We start from the raw sequence: 18,061 nt of genomic DNA, 5'->3' as shown, positions 1-18,061 counted from the left end.
AAACCTTCTACAGCTATGCTAAGGACAGGAGAGGGATATGACCAGATCTGTGGTTTACAATGAGATGTAGGCTGGGCTGGAGAACTCAGGGGCAGGGAGGGTGCAAAGAGCTAGAGGCCCCTCCTTATCTACAGCAGACAGAACACAGCACTGGGGGACAGCGAAAACGTCCACTGCAGACATCTCAGTATTTATATCATCAAAGTGGGCAGGGCTTCAATTATGCTATCTAGGGCTTCAATGCCCAACCACAGGACAAACGAATATCAATGTGCACAAGTGAATGATTGACTTACAGAGATTCTTCTCACAGGGGTCACCTAACAGAGTTTACAAAAATAAAGGAAAAGAAAAGATTCCAAAATCATTATATAAAAACGATTGTCTGAAAACATCTTCTGGCCCTGAGACTACTTTAAACACTGCAGATATGAAATAGCCTTACAGAGCACACAGATTGAAAAAACATTCCGGTTTCTTACTATTCTCATCCTCAGGAAGGGCTGGGTCCTTCTTGGTATCTTTCAAACAAGCTGAGGTTGGTTAATTTTAATAAAATCTTCCCATTTCCTTAGCATTTACTCAAAGATGTGAGAACAGACCAGCACTCATTTCCAGTGTCACCTGGAACAAAACTAGTCTTCATTCACTCAATGCTCACCACTCAGGATAGACGTTTCCGTGGAGGCATACATCTCGACTCATCGTGAGTCAAACACATATTATGACCCAGGTCTTACACATCACACTTTCAGAGTTGATTAAAAAGGCCATGAAAAAATAAGATCAAGATAAGAGGGAGAAAAAAAAATCACAAAGTTCAGTCCATTATTAAGTATTTAAAATGCAATGCAATTCTATCACCACACATTTTCTCAGTTCAACACATTAAGATTTGCTCATCTAATTTCTCATTGACATCCCAGGTTTCCTTAGTTCTTCAATAAAAGTCAAGTAAAGCTGGCATCCAAAGAAAGATGGCATTTAAGCCATGTTCTTTTTAGCACCGGAATTCTCAGACATTTTACTTCCAGAACATTCCTCAAAGGAAAAATACAACCCTTAACTTGCAGCAGAATCAAATGAAAAAAAAACACAATGCTTCTGTTATTTCATGAACTCCAAGGTCTTTTAGAAAACTCAGTAGAAAATTGGCATACAACTTAAATATTGTTCTGTTTTATAGGACCTTTCTAAATCATTCCAGTTTTTACTTCTTTTAATTCAATCAACAGAAGAATGAAATTTCCTTATGTTGAGTATTTATAATTTAGACTATTTTATAAATTAAAGAGTTAAATATTATCAGGAAAAAATTTACATAATATTATTTGGTAGTTTGTTGCTTGATCATTAGTTCTATAAACTTACAAAATTTATTTAATGTTTGGATTCAAGGAATTTGGAAGACTACTACAAACTCAATTATCTCTTCATGTGTGTTTTCTTATGTGTCTTTTTTTTTTTTAATAGACATTGGTTATATAGCCAAGAGAGAAGATTATTCATAGACTCCTCAAGCACTTTGAAAATTCCCACTGAAAAAAAAATAATAACTCGTTTTGGAAAATAATCTTGACATATTCAGAAATTCAGAATTACTGAGAATTTTATTTCCAAGTAAAGTCATGGCTCAGGGTGGAAAACGGTTTTTACCTTAAAATACAAAATGTTATACTTTTTTGCCCTCTGCATAGTAAAGTGAGTTAGGGGGAAAAAGAGAAAAAAAATCTGAAGTCAATACAAAAGTTATACACACAGTCAGGAGTGATACTTCCAACAACATATACACAGCTTCCCAGAGCAGCTCGCCGATGCCTGCTACTCCCACTGCAAAGAATAAGCTCCCACTGAAGTCAGTAGGCAGGGTAAGAGGAAGGTCTCCTCGGTGCTCAGAGGAAAATAAAACACATCTACCACCAATAACACTGGACAATGATACAGAAGCTGGGATGTCTTCCAAGAGAAAATACTGTTTCGGACCCTAATATGAAATAAAATACTTTGTAAATATATTTATGTGTATGTCCAGGAAGAAGTCAGTCTCAAATCTTCACGTGCCATCCATTCTCGATCTTACTATTAAAATTCACAATTGATAACTGAAAACAAAGTGCCCGTGATAGTCACTGGGCCTGTTTTAGAAGCACCTATTTATACAGCTACCATAGTGAAAAAAGTCAAGGGAAAACTCACCTCCAGAGCCACAGTTGCTAAGCAACTCTTCTCAGAAGCTCTACAACATTGATCAAGCATATTGCTGGTGCCAGTTGGATTCAGAATAAATGTAACATCTTACCTGGTTTCTCCAAAGCGGAAGGTCAGGTGGATTCTTTGCTTACCTTTCTGATGGACATTGGAGGCCAATCCTGTATTCTGTGGTGTGTTAGGTTTAGAAGCTTTTTTGTTTCCCATTTTTAGAAAGAAAAAAGGATACGTCCTGGTACCACGGGCTTCCTGTTCACGAGGGCATAGGACAGCTCAGTTTTGAGGAAGACCACAGAGGGCTTGACGAGATGTTGGCCGAATCTGAATGACATTTCTTCACAGTTGAAATCTGAAAGAGAAGATGATTTAGGAAATGGGCATTCATGAAATTCATGAGACTCAGATCACATACAACTTTAAAGAAAACAAAGTGCATTAGTACAGATTATTTCTTGCAGAGAATACATCATTTAAGCTGTTCCCCCTTTAATGTCCACTAAGATATATTCTGGGTAATACTCTGCTCTCTCTGCCAGTATAGCTCACACTTTCCACCACAAGCTCCCTCATGGACAACAGAGCCATTTTCTTAAATCCCTTCTCTGCACTGCAGGCGGCCACCTCAGCCCAAAGCCCCTAGGTCCCCACCTGTCATGTACTCTTTATATTTATTCACCCATTTCAACATCTTTGCTAAGCTGAAAATGTCCATTGTTAAGCACTGACTGTAAACCGGTCTTAAATGCTTTTATCTTTATTTATATAAAGGCAATTTAGAAAGGGTACTAACACTGTTCAACCTACAACTACACGAACATATGAGCACTCCCAGACTACAATAGGAAAATTTCCAAATTTTGAGAAAAAGAAGGAAGGGACAAAAGAGAATTCAAGATGAGAACAACTCCTGACTGATACAGAGCCAGGATAGAGCAAAGTATGAGAAATGTTTCATATCCTGTTTTGGGATGTGAGTTGGGGGTTGAAGTAAGATTTGGCACTGGGCATCTAGAGTTACCAAGGAATGATTTTCCATCAGTTGGATGCCTATATGTGACAGTTACTTTCTCAATGACTAATATACACCACCACCCTGGGGAGCCTCTCTTTTTTCTAATTCAGGAACCACCCTGCCACAAAACTGAAGAAAAGAGATCAACCAGTGGAGAAAAATGAACAGGATTATAAAAAGGATGATGTCACCAAACAGGGTTGGCTATGCTGGGTCCCTTTCCTCTCCTACCACAGGGCTACATTTTTTCATTAGTAATGTTGTGTTTAGAATATTCATTGCATGTTTATAAATATTTATATGTCAAAAATATTCAGAGTTCTTGTACATGACTTTAAAACATGTATATAAATTGTATCAGCTTTAAATTGCATTCTGCCTTTTTCTCTCAGCATTGTATTGGAGACCCATCTATGTTACCATAAACAAAATGCAATTCTTTCCTTTTCCCTGCTTATTCTCTCTCTCAATATTCCAATTTTGAATTTTCCTTGTCCATCCCTCTAGTGCTGAAGAGCTATCTTGTCTCCAGTCATTTACCACAAATAACACCATGATAACTATCCTGACATATATTTTCCAGGGTTTCTATGCTAGATTCCCATTACTTAGGTTTTTTTAATACTTAGGTTTTCTAAAAATATGCACCAGTTTGCATTCCCAGAAATAATACCAACAGACTTGTACTTTCCCACATCCTTGTTAGCACTTGAGAATATCTGATGTCCTAGTTTTGCTGCAAGGAAAGGCAAAATGGCATCTTAGTTTTAACTCGTCTCCATTTGCGTATTTCTCATTCTATGAATTGCCAATCCATCCTTTGCCATCTTTTGTACTGGTTTTCTCCCTTCCATTTTCTGATCTTTCAGAGTCCCTCGTATATTTAAATATTGATCTTGGTCTATTAAACATGACAATTATATTGTTGCCATCTGTTACTTTTCCTGTTGGTACCCTCCATTGAACAAAAAGCAGTCATTTTGATGTATTCATCAATTTTCATTTTATGGTTTATGCTTTGTGAATCTTATGTAATAAACTCTTCTCTCCCATAAGGTTAAAAAATATATTCTTAAATTTTCATCTTTGTATTTTCATTCTTAACCGATAGGTATTTAACCTACTTGGATCTTCGTTTATGGTATGAAGTATGGAAATGGTTTAATTTTTTCCTTTTGTGAGCCAATTTTCCTAGTACCAATTGCTGGGAATGATTATACCAAGTGCCCATACGACACAGGAATGAGACTGTTATATTCTGAGTCTATGCCAGATGCTGAAGAACAGGGGGCGCCAAATTTTTTCTCCAACAGGCCAGATTCAACAGACCACACAGTCTGTTGTCACCACTCAACCCTGTCATGGCAGCATGAAAGCTGCCATAAATGAATGGATGTGGCTGTGTCCCAATAAAACTTTATCCTAAGAACAAGCAACAGCCTGGATTTGGCTTGTGGGCCGAAGTTTGCCAACTCCTGCTGTGTAATGTTAATGCCTTGTAAGGAGAGGATCCTTCTTTGTCCCTATTTATAACCCCACGTATAGTTTAGATGCAACTCTGCCCCTTCAAAATACTTCTAGCTCAGATGTTGATGGGAATTGCAATGAATTTAAATTTTAATAGGTAAAGTATGATATCTTCACAATATTCAATCAGTCCATTTATGAATGCTGCATTTATGCTCTGTAATACCATAATAAAACTCTGGTAATAGGGTTTTAAATTTCCTTTATATGTTTTATGAATTCCTAGATTTATTCCTAGATAATTTTTAGTTTATGCCACTATTGTACATGGTATATTATTATCATCATAGTTTATAATTGGTTATTCCCAATATAGAGGAAAGCTACTGATTTTTTTATGTTGCTCATAAGCTGGAAACCTAGCTGAACTCTTCCGGGGTAGCTAACAGTTCCAGTTGGTTTAATCTGGTTTCCTATATAAGTGGTTTTACTTAGAAATAATGGAAGTTCTCTCTCTCATTTCAACTTTTCTACTTTGGTTGGTTTAACTGCATTGGTTAGGTACCTGTTAAGGTGTCAAGAAGTGACACCAGCACCCCTGTGTTGTTTCCAACCTTAAAAGGAATAAACTGAAATGTTGTTTTTCCAGCAAGAATGATGTCTGCCATAGGTGTTAAGTAGAAAGCTTTAAGCTAAAAAAAAAATTCCCCATTTCAAGTTTGCTAAGGGTTGATTCAATTTGTAAAAGAAAAAATTGTTTATTAAATGCTTTTTCTTTATCATTGATCAGACCATTTCTTGTTCTTTGCCATTGATGTGTGAGATTATAGTGATAGGATGTTTTTTAAAAACAATCTTTTACTATAGTTAATTGATTTAAAAACAATCTTTTACTATAGTTAATTGAACTTAGTTAAAATAATTATTTTTTAATATACTGCTAAATTTGAATTCTTAGTGTTAATTCTCAGTGTCATAAGGAAGTTGGTCAATTTATTTTTTTAACCAGATATTTAGTTTCAAAATCAAACTTAATAGGTTGGCTTTTTTCTTTATTCTATAGGAAGTCTTATGAACAAGGATTTTCCATTCATTGAGAGTTAAAGAGAATTACTTGTCAAACTGACTGGGCCTCTTTTTGTATGACAGGGAGGATTAAATTTTGATAATCATTATCATGTATTTAATGGTTGCTGATTAAGTTTCTTTCCTGGCATCAATTTTATAGCCATACATCCTTTTCACCTAAATTTTCATCTACACTGGTAAAAAAAAAAAAAAAAATCACATTCTTTTTAATGGAAAAAAAAGTGAATAATTATTTCTTTTACCTATTTCGTATTTTGCTTATTATGTTTTTTCCTTCATCAGTCTTGTAGGAATTATATCTAGTTTTCCAAGGAACCATTTTTTGGCTCTTGCTTTTATTATTTCTACTTTATTTTCTCCATCTACATTTGATTTGCCATATTATTTTTCTTGTCTCAGATTTACCATATGGCAGTTTTACTAATTGCTTGAGCCCAACTTTGAACTTACTGGGGTTTTAGTCTTTCTACTTTTCTCCTGGGTAACAAGCGCCATACAGTGCTTTCAAAGTCCTCCATTAGCGAGCTCTTTCAAATCTTGATGTACTGTGCTTTTATTATCACTCAGCTTTAAAATTTTGCTATTCTTAATATCTATCTAACTTCAGGGTTATTTCAGAGTAGAGTAAACCTTTTTGCTTTTAGACATATGGGATGTTTCTGCTATCTTTGTTAATGATGATTGATTTGAAAGCACTGTAGTTAAAGCATTACTCTACACATGCCCCCAAAATAAAATGTATCCTGCACTTGCTGCAGAAGAAGTTCTATGGGCATGGTAGAGCAAATTCATTGTTATCCAAGTCATCTTTCTGTTTATTGTCTTACTGTTCCATCAGTTTCTGAAAAGACTGTACTTTTTGTAACTACATTTGCTTAATCCATGCCCAATGCCATAAATTTCAGCTTTCTCTATTGTTGCATGTTGTGTATGTTCCTGTTTTACTCCCTTGATCTATTGCTCTTTTTTCTTTTTGTATTTGACATGGGTAACTTTTTCCAGCCCCTTATATTCAGCCTGGGTTCTTTTATTTTATAAATAATTTATTATAACATTCTGTTCAATCTATTGGACAATCTGTCTTGATTAGTTTAACCCCATACATTTATGCCAAATATTCAGTGAGCTTAATTTGAACATCCTATCTCTTTCCCTTTTTTCTCCTTCCTACCTTCCACTGGCTAGGATCAACTTTTTTCTTGTGGGTATGAAAATTCTACAGTCTACTTTAATTTCACTCATGGTTATTCTTATTACAATCCATACTAATGCTCAATTTTCCCACTGTAAAAGCAGTCACTCTCTACATCCTTAGCATAACCTCACCACCTTGGATTTCTTTCAGATCTCATCCTCCATCCTCTCCAGCTGCTAATGTGTTGAAATATTGCATTAAAATTTCAAATAGTTATTGATATGCTGGCTTTGTTTCATTTTGTTTCCTCTTCTTTTGGACACTGCTTACTCTGGTGAGCTTGTTTTTCATTTACATTATTTACAAAGGTCTATACACACATGCTCCTCATCCCAGGCACAAGTGGGTTCAGCATTAACTTCCTCTTCTGAATTTTGGCTTCCTCTTTAGTCTTTGGCCCCTCTTCCTTTCTTTTCCCAAAGCTCAACTATGCCTTTGAGGGAATATTTGTATATCCTACACAGCATTTCAAATTACTTTTCAGTGGGCAATTTTATGATTATTTACCCTATCTTGCTCCTAGAAATGAAAGTTGTCAATGTTCATACAAAAATCACTAAATTCCCCACTTGCTGTAATTTCCCACAATTTACTACTTCTTCCCATTTTGCCTTTTTTTTTTTTTTTTGGCACAAAAGTACATTCTCTTCAAATATTTTCAGAGAGGGTCTATATGTGGCAAATGGAGATTTGAGACAGGATGATATCTTTATTTTACCCTCCCACTTATATAAAGTAACCAGAAATAAAACTGTAAGCTTCACACTTGCTTGTTTCAACATTTGGAAAAGTGTTATTTCTTTGCCCTCTCACATTCTGGTGTTGCTATAGAGGAAAAGTCCAATACTGGTAAGATTCCTGTTCACTGGAGGGTGTTCTAGCTTTCATCTCATAAACGTTAGAGCTTTGCTAAATGGTCTGAGTGTACAGTTATGTATAACTGTCCCAAGGCTCAGTAACAAATGATCAAACTGGGTGGCTTCAAACAACTGAAATTTTCACACAGTTCTAGAGACTAGAAGTCTGAAATAGTCAAGGTGTCAGGAGGGCCGTGCTCCCACTGAAGATTATAGAGGAGAATTTTTCCTTGCTTCTTCCTAGCTTCTGGTGGATGCCAACAATCCCGGGCATTCCTTGGCTTATAGATGCATCACACTAATCTTTGCCTCCATCTTCACACAGCTCTCTTCTGTGTGTCCTCTCTCCTTTTTATAAAGACACAAGCCATTGGATTCAGGATAGCCAATATAGCTTATCTTAACCATCATCTGCGAAGATCCTATTTCCAAATAAGGTTCAGTTCTGAGGTTCCTTTCTTGGGAGGCAGGAGACATTATTCAACCCATAATTGAGTACTTTCTTCATCTCTCCTATTTGGTGGTCTGTTATCTTTTTCCATATGAGCTATTCAGTTTTCATTTCATTCTTTATATTCTTGGTCATTGTTTCTTCAAACATTCCCTGACTTCAGTTTACTTCTCAGCCTTTTAGGAATTCCATCTTACATCTCTATTCATTCCCTCCTTTGTAATTCTTTCAACAGTCTTCCCATCTTTTTATTTCTTCCTGACGCCTTTTGGGAGACAGCCTCAATCCATCTGACCACTGATGATATTCACTCTGCTATTCATCCATCAAGCAAATTTCTAGTGGTACGTTTTTATCATTTCCCATTTCTCCTCTACCTGAGGCTACCCTGACCCTCATTTCTCTTCTTCTGAGGTACCACTCTTGCCAATAAGCTCGTGTATTTCTACTACATTTCTTCTCATGAGTTTAGTCTGCCAACAATTTGAAACATTGACTGCCCTTGACCTCTTCACTGTTCCTTCCCCTTTGATGTCGTCATGCAATTCACAAACTACCTTTTATTAAAAGGAAGCATGAAGAGGTGGAATGGGAGCTTAAAGCACACATGCAGAGTGGCTCTGCCACGCCCTGATCTTCAGCAATTCCTTGAAATTCACATGCTCAGATATGTCACATGAAAAAACTGCATAATAGAGTATGTAAAGCACATCCTCACTATGTTGTCCAATGAAATACTACCAAAACTGGCAATATTTTTTTTATCTCTCTTTGCTCAACTCCATTTATCCTGCTTCTTTAATTGTGATAAAATCTTTTCCATTTGTTCCGCTAACAGACAACATCCCTCAACTTTTAATTTCAATGGTGTAGAAAAAATACTCTAGGAACTATCAAAGAAAAACAAGTAGAGAAAGGTCCAAGAGCCAATATTATGTGATGGGAAGATTTCTGCATCTCTAGGATCTGGAACTGTCTGCAAGGCTGAGATAAATAGTAAATACTTTCCTCTCACATGAAAATGGCAGAAAGCAGTTTCATTTTAAGCCAAAGTAAAATTGCTGATTTTTTAAAAAACAAAGATGAAGGCTGGGTGTACCTATATTCTATTGAATTCTCAGGGAGAAATCATCTCTTGGGATCTGTTTCTTAATAAATATGGAGATGATGGCTTCTGGCACCCAGAGAATCAAGTACTGGGTTAGGGACTTAAGTCTAAGGTTTAGGCCCTTAGATTTACAGTGAGCTTTAGCTAAAACAGAATAGCAGGGACTAGGCACACTCTAAAAACTGTGACTGAGGCCTAACATGCCTCCTTATAAACAACAGAAATATATCAATGAAAGCCAAAGTCTTATATTTTTAGCCAACTAATTTTTAAATGTATATTCCTTACTAATAACTTATTTTATTTTTAACTAAAAATATGTGACTTCAAGGTATTTAATGAGTCTCCATTACCCATCTTTTCAGCTATGGAAGTTGTACCCCTCTCTTGGCCTTTCTACCTTCTATACCCTCTCTCTCTCTATAGCCTATCTCTATCTCCTATAACCAATCTGTACCTTTCTATGCCCTTAATTCTCATTAACTAATAGCACCACATCATTTTTAGAACATTGTCCTCCAAGTTTAGAACAGAAAGGATGTAATTAAGTTCTGTAGTAGTCACATTTAATTTTGTGACAGTGGACGTAATCAGTCATTTACTGACAGGGATGGATAGACAGCCTAACTTGTCACAGAATAAGGTTCAATGGCCACAAAAGCAAGTGCCCCAAAATGTGAAATTCCTAACCATTAACAACAGGAGATGACAACAGCTCATTTCAGGGTATATCAGGTTTCCTCCTGGCTTGCTTTCAAATGTTACGTTAATGTTCAACTAAAATAACCGTCATACGCTTCTAAACCTGTCACCCAGAATTAAAAATCAGCTCTGGAATTTGAGCAGAAATGGACCTAGGAGATCACTTTGGCCCAGCCCTCTCATTTAAGAGATGTAGAGTAAGCTTAACAAGGCAAGTGGCTTACTCAGATTCACTTGGAACCTTAGAGGGTCTCCTTCAGAGGTTATCATTTATAGTGGATACTATTCAAGGGTTCCTCAAACTTGGGAATGTAGAACTTCACAGACCTCACTTTCAGAAACTAAAGATAAATGTCACTGTAGGGGATCCCTTGGTGACAAGACCACATGGCAGTACTCTAAGACAGTCACCTCTCACCTCTGATTCAGAAGATATGCCTATCTCTATTTTTTCCATATTATTGCATAGAAAGGAAAACACAAAGTATAAACTTCTTTTTGAAAATGTGAGTGCCTTCCAAACCCAGCAACTCAAGTTTGAGATACTCAGGACTTCAGCAAATGCACCTGACTGGCTATGCTCATGCAGACGCAAAATCCTAATCAACAGGCTACCAAGACCCGTTTCATGATTACTCTCTTTTCCCTACAGCACAATTTCTTTGGGATAAATGAAAAGTCTACATATCCCCACCAGCAACACAGTAGCTGGCTTAAAATGTGGTCCACTGAACAATGACATGTTTGTCACCTGACAGTAGTTAGAAATGCAAATTGCTAGGCTCCATCACAAATCTGCCACAATTTGTATTTTAACAAGATTCCTATTTGTGTTGTGTGCATATCCAAGCTTGAAAAGTATGTGTCCAGATCACTAGTTCCGATTGAAACCATCTTGGGAGCTCTCTAACACAGATCCATAAGCTCCATCCTAGGCCGACCCCAGCAGAACCTCTCGGATGGTGAGTTAGGAACACAGCTCCAAGGTCATGTATGAGCAGGGACAGTAACAGTACCTTCTTCTCAAGGACGCACGTAAAGCACAAAAGTAAGTATGTGATAAAGCTGGTCACCATATTGTTGACAGCATTTTACCCAGTCAAAAAGCAATGTCAAATTTTTTCAAAGGAACAATTGTTAACTGACAGCCAACACATAATTCAGTATTGGTAAGTTGCTTAGACTAGTACTTTCCTATAAACTGTATGAAATTGTTAAAAAATAAAACCATGTATTTGACACTGCACTACATTAGGTGACTTCTAACCTCTCTGTATTACAGGTAGAACAGTGTCTGTTAAAAAGTAGCTCCTGACTGAATAATAGAAAGGTAGACATGACAGCTGACACTTACTCAGTACTTTTATTCTAAGCAATTTCTATATAAATACTTAGTAATCCTCCTGACAACCCTATGAGGAAGATCCTTCATTCATCAATGTTTACACATCTCTTTGATTGCTTTACAGGCATCAGTTCTTAGATTTGAAAATCACTGTGCCAGAGGCTATGGAACCTCCAAGGCTATTGATATATGCTGCTAAATATCTCTCAGGAAATATTTCTAAAAACCTACATCTAAAGTAATAAAAGGAGAAGGCCCATTTCCCCATAACTTTATCAGCACTGGGTTTTCTGACTCTCCAGAGTTTTAATAAAATTTGTTATTACTTAGGACTATAATGTAGGAGGAAATGACTTCTTCTAACTGTCCTAGCTAAAACAGTCTGCTATGAAAACGGACATCTCTGAGGCAACCAAGAAGCCAGACATGATGAGAAAGAAATACTGTTCTTTTAATTAAGATAATTAAAAACATTTTCTTTTACCTTGAAAAAATAAATGGGTTATTTCATTATGCCTGGGGTGATAGGATTTTCTTAAAAAATAATCTGCCGTTTTTATATCCTGACATGACTCAGCAAATGGCAGGAGTCTAGAACAACCCTAGAAGACAGGACCAGCCCTCTCCAGGGGCCACCATAAGAACCATGCTGCAAATAATTCCAGGCTCTTCTACAAACTGGGAAGTAGGTTTCTATTTCAATTCATTTCATGTAAAAACTGGGGGCTCAAATGGCAACCAAAAATGTAAATGAGCTTGAAAAACTGTTGGCTAATGGATCTCAAGGCTAACTTTAACAGGAAAAATGACCTGTCAACACACTGTGGAAGAACATATGTTCAGCTGGCGAGGCTCTCAAACACATTTTATTGATGACTTGGAAAATAATCAAGTTACATAAATGGATAGCTGGAGACATGCATTTAAGTTTAGGTTATTTATAAAATATTATAAACTTACAGGCATATGCCAAAATTCCACAAGAGACAGTATAGGAATATCCCGCGAGACAAAAAGAATGAGAAAGAGGATGGCCTCAAGTATCTCTGAATTCAAACAAAAGTGTACCTGTAATATTTTTACAGAAAGACAAAAAAAGTAATTTTCACTAAAGTATATTAAGTCATCAACCTATGGTGTCACTAAAGAAAAAAATTTCAATCGTTAACAAGTCAAAAAAAGTACTCAGCTATTTATAAAAAGGGAACACATAGGTATTTCAAAATGCCAACTGCTTTCTCAAGATCTCACTTCTTCAGCTCCCTTGCCTTCTCCCCTGTCCTGTTAATGTTTTGTAGCTTTTGCTTATTTATCATCTGTAATCTCACTCTCACTAGTTTTCCCCCTTATCTTACAAAGATATCCAGGCATTGCCCCACTGAAATAATCTTTCCTTGAACTGGTTCCTCCTTAATCTCTACTCATTTATTCACTCATCAAATATTATATACTTGCCATATTCTAAATACTCTTCTAGTAGTGAACATGCCAGAAAAAGCTCCTACTCCCACAGAATATTCTAGATACAAGGTGATAAGAACAATAAATGGTGGAGACCACAAACCAATGAACAAGAAAAAATATTTCTGATTGTGATCTGAGGGAAAAAATAATACAGAATATTCTAGATACAAGGTGATAAGAACAATAAATGGTGGAGACCACAAACCAATCAACAAGCAAAAATATTTCTGATTGTGATTTGAGGGAAAAAATTAGTATGCAAAAATAGTGACTTGGAGGAAGTAGAAGTGACTGGTTCAGTGTTTCAGGAAAGGGAACCGACCATTTGATCTGGGACTTAAATGATAAGGAGCCAACTACATGTGAGCATCTGGGAACAGAAGGTTCCATACAGAGGAAACGGGGAGGGCCAAGGCAGGAATGAGCTCCAGGCCTTGAGGAATGGAAGGAACCCGGGATGGAGGCATCGGAGAACAGGAAGCAGAACAAAGACGTGAGGAGACAGGTTTGAAAAGTAGGTAGGGTTCAGCTCATGGAAGATTTTGGTGTTTCTTTCAGTGAGTCAAGAGAAGCTCATGATGACAAAGATTTAAGTTATAGGGTGTTCAGTTTTCAAATTTCATTTTTAAAATTGATTTTTACATTAAAATCACCTCAGGAGCTTAAAAAAGAAGTCCCCATGCCCAATTACTTTTTCCTAACATTTTTGAAAACTGAAATACAAGGCCCATACTATCAAGTTTACCCTTTTAAAATGTACAATTCAGTGATTCTCAGTATAGTTCAGGTTGTACAACAATCACCACTTTCTAATTCCAGAATATTCTCATCACCCCCAAAAGAAACCCCACACCCACTGGCAGTTGCTCCACATTTCCTCTCCCCACAGCCGCTGGCAGCCATTTAATCTCCTTTTGGCTCTAGGAATTTGCCTATTCTGGAAATTTCGTATATATGAAGTCGTGCAATATGTAGCCTTGTGTTTGGCTTTATTCACATAACATAATGCTTTCAGTGTTTACCCATGTTGTAGCATGGATCAGTACTGCATTCCTTTTAAAGGCTGAATAATATCCCATTGTACGAATATGACACTTTTTTAAAGCATTAATCAGTTGATGGACATTTAGATTATTTCTACTTTTTGGCTATTTATGAATAGTGCTGCTATGAACATGCAGGTGTAAGTTTTTGTATGGACATATGTTTTCAATTCACTTGGGTAAATACCTGGGAGTGAAACTGGTCATATGGAAACTCTATATTTAACTTGGAGGAACTGCCAAATTGTTTTCCTTAGCAATTCCCCCATTTTCCATTCCTACCATAAATGAATGAAGGTTCTAATTTCTCAGCGTCCTCACCAGCGGCCCTCTCCCAGATATTTCAGTGTAATTGTTCTGGCTGAGACATGGGCATCAGGGTCTCTTGGGGGTTTCTTAGTTGTTTTGTTATGGTTTTAAGAGCTCCCATTTTCATTCTAACGTGCTTTCATTCTGACAAGAACTTACACACCCACTCCCAGTACTGCCCAGAGCTCTTTGGACTTGTTATACCCTTGCCACCACCCCATTCTTCCATAATGACATCTGCTTTGTAGCTTATTTACCCAATGAAAGAGTGAAATACAAGTGCAGAAGACATAGCCTTATATTTATAATATACATAACCTAACCTTGTACTTACATATAGTTTTATATTTATACTACATAACTATGCAATTGATTTTCAAAGAAGAGTGGGTACACATATAAAATATTTTTATATCATTTCTATGTGTGTACATGTACATAGGGAAAATCTGGAAATCAAGTGTACTTTTCCTCTAGGAAAATGGGTTTGGAATCAATTCTACTGTCTTTTCTGTGTACTTTTATTTTCTACCAGGACCACACACTGGAGAAGCTATTTGAAGGGATTATTTTGAAGTATCCTTGGGGAATGTGAATTGTCAATCCCCTACTCCCTCTGATCGGCCAGAGATCTGTTCTTCAAAAAGAACCCACCTATAAAAAAATATATTTGTTCCTGCAAGTACTTTTCATCTAGTAAAGAAATATATAGGGAATGAATGGGTGACTTCTATGTGTTTTTACACTTCAACCTGATCTTGAGTATTAAACACAGTACCATATGTGCAAAAATGTATAAAATTTTAAAATACTTTTGTCATTTAAAAAATGCTCCCTGCCAAACCAAACACAGGTGGAGAAGGACTATAACAAGCAGCATCAAGGCCTAGAGCCATTTGAAAATCAACAGCCTGTGTTTGTAGATAACCAGCTCAGGTGGGAAAGACAGAAGTTTGAATAAAAAGGAAGCAGATTTCTAAGAAGTATACAGGCTAAGATTTATCTTAGTGGTAAAAATAACCCAAACCATATCTTAATACGACTACAATAGAGGGGAACTACAGGTTATGGCATTAAAATGCTTAAGGAAGAGAATTATATATTGAAAAATCACCTTTATGTTGTGTATCCTTCTGGAGTAACCAAAATTTCTACTGCATTTCCACTTATACTGTACTCTTTACTTAGTCATAAAGATTCATAGGAGTTCATCTCCATGGGCTGGATGATAGCATGACCTAAATCAGCTGCCATCTTCCAGAGACAGGAATCACCTGTTAGCATCCCTATGTGAGAGCGAAGGCCTCTCAGAGATTGACACCCAGGGTCTTTTACTTTTTTTTTGTTTTTTGTTGCTTTTTAAAGACTTTCTGCATGTTAAAATTTGTAATGCCAAAGCAAAATGACCCAAACGGTGGTATATTTTGAATATTAACATTGAACAAATTAAAGCTTCCAGCATAAATAAATATAAGACAATGATGATGATCTCTTCAAACAAAATGATTCCACCACTTTTTAACCAGTGTGAAATGACTGATTTTTTGTGTGAAGCAATGCCACTCTCAGGTTTCTGCTAAAATGGAAGAGTAAGGCTAATTATGGTGTCAATTATAGCTATGTGTCACTTATAATCTATAGATGGAACATACTTCTATTTAAGAGTTCTACCATATTCAGCAATTTCTAATTGTGCTATTTAGAAGATAATTGCATGGCTGATAAAATCTATCACTTAACAGTCTACTACAAATGGTATGATCTAGTAAGGGTACAAGTTTAGAACTATATGAAGATGATCTTCCTCCATTCCTGTTCAAGAGCATGTAGGAAAATCATTTGACTGCCTGAACCATCCATTCACTGGCTTCTCCCAGATCCTCAGAAGATGTTGGTAAATGAAATCACGAAAAGTCAACCCATAGCCTCTACCTTATGTCCTCAGTGGGCCGAGCATGGTTACCTTACTTCAACTCATCACTAAGGCAGGGTCTCTCCCATGGAGTCTCAAAACAGTGCTCCCCACCCTCCCCGACTTCTGCATGTTAAATCAACATTAATTTGAGATCAGTACAAGTCCGACCCTTCTTGCTCCATCACGGATTCTGCAGCCCGGCTTTACCCAGGACTCCACGGGAGTTCCCCTTTTCTTGGCCCAATAAACGCCTTCCCCTTTCCCTGTGCCATAGACAAGTAGGCATCTCCCCGCGTCTCCTGGAGTGACAGTGGTGTTTTCTTCATTTCCTCGTCCGCTCCCCGTGACAGGCGCTCGTCGGGGCTCTCCGTTCCTACCCATCTCATTACCTCTTCATCCTGTTTGTCACCAGTAGGAAATTGACAACTCTGAAGCATTAGCTCACTCTCACGAACAGCAACGAGGCCTCGGCTGCCTACTGAGGAGCATCTTCGAAGGCTAATGAGCACGCAGACTGAGACCCACCCCGGAATCCCGTCACGTGGCTCTACTGCTCAGGTCAGGTGGGATGTTTCTGTCTACAGGCAAGCTTCGGCAGGAGAGCTGGAGTGCGCAGGGTGGCTACTAGGCATTCACTTTGGTCTTAGGATTCACACGGACTCCAAACAGCTTTCCTGTGTGGCCGTACTCATTTACATACTATTTCTTCCCTTACACCAATACCTCACTGTTTCATTTTTCCTTGACCTCCTCTCCACTTGCATGAGAGTTTACTGGGGCTGAGGGTTCTCAAACGGGAGACAAACTGGTGTCTTTCTTACTGCTACTTTTGATCTCCTCCTGACCTCAAATGAAAAATGAGGCTCTTAAAAGCATCTGGGCGATCTGTCTGTGCACAAACCTTCTTTGACATCTCCCACAGTGTCCAGCATGGTACCTCAAACACCGGAAGTGCTGGATAAATATTAACTGACATCTGTACAGGCTTCTGAGCACCTAAGAAAGACGGGCCCAGATCCATTCGGGACAGAAAGGTAAAGAAAGGTAAAGGATGCAGAATGAGCTGTTCCCCCCTGAAGCTATGATAAAGATGCCTCTGTAGTTAATGAGGGAAGATGGGACTGATCCAAAAATCCACCTCTTCCTGGATTTCATGTCCTTTCGTAGCAGCATGAGCCCTGAGCCAGTGACAGGAAACAAGGATGGACTGAACACTCCTGTGTGCCATGGTCAACATTAGGCACTTGGCCCGCATTACCTCATTTAAACCCCAGCAACCTGTATAGTAAATACCGAGAAAATAAAATCCGGAAGTCAAATGACTTGGTCAAGGATGCCTATTAGCTAAAAGCTCAAAGATCTTCTTAGTAAGCCAAGTTGGCTACCAAGCACCGCTCAGAGAAAGACGGGGCAAGATGAAGGTCTGGGGTGGGTTTAGGAAAATGGCAACACACGGAAGGTGCCGGAGGCCAGCATCCAGGTGAGCAGCAGGGGCCTCACTCAGGTGTGAAGCTTTCTGTGTCTGTGCAGCTGCTGCCTCATATCCACACTGAGCGCCGTGCTGGACACTGTCTAACCCTCTGCACAGGGGTAAGAACGTTCTTCTTTTTACAGCTTTATGAAGCTAAGAAAAGCCATTTCTGAAAATAGTGCTTGGGGTCAGCTTTTCTACATAGGTTGCCAGCAAGAACATCTCTCTTACTCATGTAGAGACAGAAAACGTGGGCAGCTTATTTAAAATTGGCATTTGTTAATCATATTAATAACAAGAGCTAATAGTCCTACAGCCTTTGCTATAAACCAGGCATTATGTTAAATGCTTTATGTAAATATCTCACTTCATCCTCTCAATAGCCTTGCAAGGCATTTTCATTACCCTGATTTTACCAGAAAATC

General features: G+C 37.7%; 1 protein-coding gene across 25 annotated transcripts in view; it reads right to left on the bottom strand.

The window, feature by feature from the left end:
- FHIT (fragile histidine triad diadenosine triphosphatase) overlaps positions 1-18,061 on the bottom strand; it is a 1,315,417-nt gene that overhangs the window by 702,709 nt on the left and 594,647 nt on the right. For 24 of the 25 annotated variants that reach the window (XM_057508099.1, XM_057508116.1, XM_057508127.1 and 21 more), the window contains one exon: positions 2,438-2,557. In XM_057508099.1, the coding sequence (XP_057364082.1) occupies positions 2,438-2,557 (120 nt within the window). Of the gene's footprint in view, positions 1-2,437; positions 2,558-12,394; positions 12,418-18,061 lie in introns of those variants that run through there. The other variant, XM_057508149.1, reaches the window with a different exon arrangement.

The sequence above is a fragment of the Manis pentadactyla genome, chromosome 1 (genome assembly GCF_030020395.1).
Source record: "Manis pentadactyla isolate mManPen7 chromosome 1, mManPen7.hap1, whole genome shotgun sequence".
Classification (NCBI taxonomy): domain Eukaryota; kingdom Metazoa; phylum Chordata; class Mammalia; order Pholidota; family Manidae; genus Manis; species Manis pentadactyla.
This window is presented reverse-complemented; position numbering and strand designations above follow the sequence as displayed.